This window comes from Xenopus laevis, chromosome 7S (genome assembly GCF_017654675.1).
Source record: "Xenopus laevis strain J_2021 chromosome 7S, Xenopus_laevis_v10.1, whole genome shotgun sequence".
Classification (NCBI taxonomy): Eukaryota; Metazoa; Chordata; class Amphibia; order Anura; family Pipidae; genus Xenopus; species Xenopus laevis.
This window is the reverse complement of record NC_054384.1, coordinates 71625751-71632114: the sequence shown is the minus strand read 5'-3', so window position 1 is coordinate 71632114 and position 6364 is coordinate 71625751. Positions and strand designations below refer to the sequence as shown.

The 6364-nt window shown below is 37.0% G+C and overlaps 1 protein-coding gene across 1 annotated transcript; it reads right to left on the bottom strand.

Annotated features, from left to right (window-relative positions):
• Nucleotides 1–322: 322 nt before the first annotated feature.
• Nucleotides 323–4731, bottom strand: apoa1.S (apolipoprotein A-I S homeolog). The gene is given in 4 exon segments (NM_001086263.2): nt 323–1209; nt 1974–2130; nt 3857–3919; nt 4706–4731. Coding segments are annotated over 3 exon segments (783 nt in total). The 5' UTR covers nt 3897–3919; nt 4706–4731; the 3' UTR covers nt 323–623.
• Nucleotides 4732–6364: the final 1633 nt, after the last annotated feature.

Genomic DNA, 6364 nt, shown 5'->3' with positions numbered 1-6364 from the left:
GTAGCATATGTATCCTTTAACAGAGAGGAAACAGCAAGAGGAAATGAGAATAGATAAAAAAAAATTACAATTATTCTACAAACACAGAGGCAATAGTAAGGGTTAGATAGCAGCACTAGAGACAAAAAGCAACCTGTGAGTATACAACTTCTCGTGATGAGAAAGAGAAAAATGTACAGGAACAAAGAATAATGAAAGCTTGAGTTTGGATAATAGACGCTTTAAAATGTTTCTGCAAGTTGTGTTGAAAACTTATTAGCTATTAAGTATATCTTGTTATATGGTATGTGGTTAATAAACACACTAAACAGACACACAAAATGTTATACCAATATCTTTATTTTTACATTGAAATTCATGAGAGAGGACCATGTGCCCTCAGGATGGAGGTAAATTATATGAAATATGTAAACAATACAAGATATGTACTAATTGATTTCATATTATTAATAATAGTTGCCCTCTTGGAGATAATGTAAGGGCTAGCAGCATGTAAACGTGTCCTCTCTCAGGCCAGCATCTTGTTAATGGTATATGATGAGATAAGAGGTTGTGTGAGAGAGATGTTAGGATGAGGATGGAAGCACCAACATAACATCTTCACATATAGGGGATGAAAAACTTTAGGCATCCTGTCTGAGTCTAGCTTTCAGATTTTCCCAAATCTTTGCCAAGTTGCTTCTGGCTTCCTCTGCATGGGGCACCAGACGTTCCCGAATGCTCTGGGCCAGGGGTCCATACTTCTCCTTGACATTCTCAATGTACTGTGACAGTTGGGTTCTGTATTCCTCAGATTTTGGACCTGCATTGGCCTTAAGCTCTTCCAGTTTCGCAACCAGCTTTTGCCTGATCTCATCACTGTAGGGTGTGAGTCTTGAGCGAAGGGCGTCAACATCCACTCTCACTTTGTCCCGAACTTCTTCAGCAATGGGAGTGATCTTTTTATACAAGGAATCCAGGTTGCTCTTGGTTTGCTTTTGTAGCTCAGCTACCAGGGGCGAGATTTTCTCCTGGTAAGCCTTTGCATCTTCAGCCCAACGTTTCTGAAAGCCTTCCAGGATGGGGCGGATTTTCTCCTTGATTATTGGGAGTTCCTTTTCTAGCTCTTTGGACACCTGTTCCCTGATATTCTCTACATAGGGATTGATTTGCTTCCTCAGGTTCATAGCATTGGTACCAAAGGTGTCAAGTTTCTCAGTGATCTTCAAGCTATATATTGAAAATAAAACAGAAGGATGGTTAAAATAATACTGGTAATGGGAAGAGTTGTATTTAATACTCAGTGTAGGCAATACTCAGTGTAGGCAAAATTCATCCAGTAGCTTACACAATCCTAGCCATTCTGCTGTTAGTAAAATAAACTGACCAGTGGCTATCTTTGATTGCATTACTATTTATGTTCTATACTGGAAAAGGGCATATAATGCATGTTAGTCTATTTAGTATATGTTGTCACTATTAAACTGAAACGTTATTGTTTCTTCTAAAAAATAATTCAGGAGGTTCTTAACTGAGGTTCTTAGGTGGAAAATTTAGAAGTAATTTGTATTGCAGAATCCCATAATAAACATGGATATTTGGAATTTACTTAATTTTACACATTTGCATAATTTATCTCTCTGTCTGTGTCCTCTTCTAGTTTATTAGACCAAACCAGACATAAAACCAACCTCAAAGTTGCTTTGTTACTGGTATTGTTCCATTGCATCCCATTCAAACCTTGTTGGTAGGGAGCATGTCTACAGTTTACAACCCTACATATGTTTTAGTTTAGCCGTTTCCAAAGGGTTTTGTGGTTCCTTAACTATTAACACAGATCCACCAATTAGCAAGGAGTATATACTGCTCTGATGTTTAGCTGCTACACTTGGAGCAAATCTTGTGCTTGTCTTAACATTACCACCTAGCTCTGATCCACCATCACATAGGATTATTCTGTACCACCCAGTAATAGTAAGAGTACAGGGCCTTACTCAAGTTGTTTTCCAAGATCAGAGGTCTCCAGTTGGCTCACAGCTTCTCTTCCCAAGTCACGAACTTTGTGTACGTAGCTCTCTAAAACCTCCCGTACCTGCTGAACTGGAGTGCGGGGCTCATCGTGTTGCCAAGGGAAGTAATTTGCCTGTGTTCCTGTAGAGGCAAAATATACATTTGTCAGTGGAACTCAGCTTTATGTCATGTTGGTCCATAATATAGTCATATCACATCAAGCAAATGTATCCATTATGCAGACCTCCATCTGTTGTTGAACTATCATTAATGCTGAATTTCATTAGCTGAAAAGCTATAGCTTGGATATCTCTGTTGTGTCACAGAATTCCAGAAAGACTTTTTTTAATAAAAATTATTTCACAGCAACCCCTCTGCAGTTGCCAGAATCTACAAATTCATGGGCCTCTGGGGTATATTTACACCGACTAATTTAATGACAATGATGCATCTAAATTTCAGAGAATGCACATATATTACCATTGTACGAGTACTAAAAGAAAAACCATCAGTTACATGGCACTGTTTATTTTGGATATGAGGAGAGACATTATAACAGTGAGATTGGAGCTTGCCTCAGAAAAGCTCACCCACTTTCTATTCATTCCTATGGGATTTTTAGAAGTGTATTTGGCATTTTCTATAGCAATCTCTAATCTCACATTTTCATAAATCTGACCCTTAGATTAAGAAATTAGCTCATTCTTATTTTAAATTGGTTGCTGTGAATTTACCAACAAAGAATATCCTTTAGTACAGTTCTGTAATTTCTTTTCCCTTACAGTTAGGGGCATATTCATCAAGGGTCGAATTAAGAGTTTATGGGAGTTTATAAAAACTCCCATCAACTCCCATAAACTCTAAATTTGGATTTTTTAAATTCGGGTGAATAGGATCGACTTGCAAACTTGAATCGAATTTGAATCGAATTTAATTCGAGTTTTTTCACCAAAAAAAATTTTTTTTTCAAAAGTCCACCAAATGACCCCATATTGGTTGTAGAAGGTTCCCCGTAGGCTAAAACACCAATTTGGCAGGTGTTTCGATTTTGAATTCTTAAAGGGACAGTACATAATAAATGTAAAAATTGGAATTTTGATTTTTTTTTAAACTGGAATCGAATTAGGACTATTACCTAGTCAAATTACAGTAAATTTTCAATTGGACCCATGATAATTCTGCCCCTTAGAGTATTATGTATGTGGGTGATAATTAAAAAGTATGCTGTGTTCGACTATCTTGTTTATTTTGTTGTTTTTCAAAAATAGAAAATTAATCTAAAGTACCTATCCTAGGTAGGAGTGGTGGTAATAAAGGAAGTGTGAACACCGCCACCCCATCACCTAATGTGCTTTTCTTTTGCATATATTCATGTAATATGGATGCTTAAAAACAAACATTTAAGACCTCTGTAAATGTAAAACAATATTTTATTAGTTATGCACTTATATACAATTTCTAATAACATAACTTTATCTTTACCAAAGTGAAACCCTTTGTTTAAATGTGCTGGACTTTCAATAAAAACTATTTTGGAAAATTTAAAAAAAAAAAAAGTATGCTGTGTAACTGTAATATATATTGAACTATGATGGCCAGAATGCTGAAGTCAAAAGCTAAACTTTGGGAGAAATGTTTCAGCTCAGGAGAGATGGAAAGGTACAGGAAAAAGACATAGTAAAAAGACAGTTTCAACCTATACCACTCTATCACCAGGTAGGTCTCGTTGGTCAAATGAAAAAAAGACTAGTAAAATTCTGGTTGACTACTGATTGACATTTCTAGTGTTCACACATAGCAGACGATCATATATTTAGTCATAAGGGAGCTTTGTAGATACACAGGGATACAAAACACTACTACATACCTGAAAGGAACAGTACTGCTAGTAGGACTAGGCTCTTCATAGTTGCAAGCTATGCTCTCCAACCTGTAACAAAAGGACACTGGTCTGAGGACAGCAAGAAATAAAATGCCGAGAATATAATGTAGAATGTTCATGGGCTCACTCCAAATATGCAAACAACTGATTGTCATACTCATAATCTATACATTAGAATTATAAACAACAGACAGGTATCTTGCATTTTCACCACCGCATTTCCCAGAGCACTGTGCATTGAGATGAGATAGTACAAGTAGTGGTCCTGTTAGAACAGCACCGGTTTCGTTTATGTTAATCTAACCTTATATTCCTGGCAAAGAGTAGGAGTGCAATCTCATCTTATTTTAAAAAAATAAGAGATATATATACAGTATATATATATATTCTCTCTTTATCTTAATTTTTCTTGGAAAACAGCTTGTAGGTTCTGCAGTTGACCCATATAATTTAGTGCAAATGTCATAATGTTGCGCTTTAGCTATTGCAGAGCTGGCAGCAGGAGCTGAAGGTTCAGAAGTTGCCGATGTAGTGTAACTACACAGACTTTACCTAAAGTTTAAAACTCCCATTAGCCACTGACAACGTCAACTATAGTTCAAAAACAGTTACCTTTAAATGTTGGATATAATATGTGTCTAAAGATTTTTTTAGAAAAAAAATTATAATAGTTATAGGGAACAACAATAGACTTATAAACAATAAATGTATAAACCCTTAATGCAAATTACCGTTACAAAACTAAACTCTCTTCTATCAACTCTCATACAGTGCCTTCCTCTGCCCCCTAATTTCTTTTGGACTAAAGACATCCAAGGAAGACTGAGTACTTACCTGCTTTGCTGGTTAGATGCTCCTGTGATCAGTGCTAGCCACTGCACGCATTTTATACTCTGGTATACATGCAGGCTCATCTTATCAGCTGAGATAAGCAGGATTTGCAGAATGTGATGTGGAGCTGTGGGTTTAAAGTTCAGAATGATGTACTAAGGAAAACACAAGGTTCTTTGGTTTTATCTCTGTATCACCACCTCAGACCTTTGAGAACATGATCTTTCATTATATTTGGCAAGCTTCCATTAAGAGTCATGGTGGAATATCTGGCAACTCATGCACTTCTCAGAGTCCATACACCAAAATATACTATCTGTCAGTTAAATAATATCTGGGCTTGTTTATTTAAACCTTCATATAAAAGATTCCACATAAATGCCTTATGCTTAGGAAAAAAGATGGTTTGAAGTAATCTTGTTACATTAGCGGCTGACCCCCAAACAGGTCCTGACTGAGAATTAAAATAGGCTCTGGCATTTCAGGTACACATAGGCCCAATCAGCCCACATAGAGGCCCAAACAGCTCCCACCAGCCCACTAAATACTGACTATCTATGGAACCTTATAGCAGCCCCTCTGGCATCAGAACCCTCCGAATGTAGTATGGAGCCAAAACAACAGCATGTCTGACGATTGGCCAGATATCTCTTGAAAAGGTTTAAAATGCCATTTGGCTAGGAACACATTGGGCCATCAATGCAGATCTCTCCTGACAAGTCTGCGTAGGCCCCTATAATATTATAATTATTACTATCAATTTTCTGGCCGATGATTAGATGGGCCCAATGTGTCTTACAACCTAGCGGACCTTACCAGACAAGCAGATCTTTCCATGTATAGCTAGTTTACTGACCAGAGTCAATTGCTAATACTATACTTGATACCATCCAGAGGAACATAAATTCCTAAATCGAAATTTCTGTGCACAGAAAACCCATAGCAAAAAAAAATGGGTAACTAAATATTAATCATTATGTTTGTACAAATTAAAGTTAAAACCCGTCTTTATGACAAACCTAATAAAATCTACACTGAGCCCACACAATTAGCCTAACAGTTTTATGCTTACCCAGCACTTTTTTATAGGCTCCCTATGATTAAGTGCTCAAGCCTATAATTAAGTGCTTGGTAAGCATTAAATATGTTGGGCTAATTGTGTGGGGGTTGGTGATTTTAAAAATTGTAATAAAGACAGTTTTTTAACCTTATTTTATGCAGTTTGTGTTTATTTACACGCTTTATGGCAGGTTTGTATTAGGGATGAACCGAATCCACTATTTGGGATTTGGCCGAATCCTCTGTGAAAAATTTGGCCGCATACCGAACCTAATCCGAATTTTCATATGCAAATTAGGGGGACAGGAAAGGGAAGAAGTGGAAAAAATTCTTCTTTTGTGATGAAGTCACGTGATTTCCCTACCCACCCCATATGCAAATTAGGATTCGGTTCAGCCAGGCACAAGGATTCGGCCAAATCCGAATCCTGCTGAAAAAGGTTGAATCCTGGCTGAAACCCAAACCGAATCCTGGATTCGTGCATCCCTAGTTTGTTTAGTAGATACAGTATGTGCAGGATCCCATACATTCATACATTTTTAGGTGGTGGCTCTTCATTAAAGAGTATATCAATGCAGGTTGAAAAATGGTATTATGTTTTGT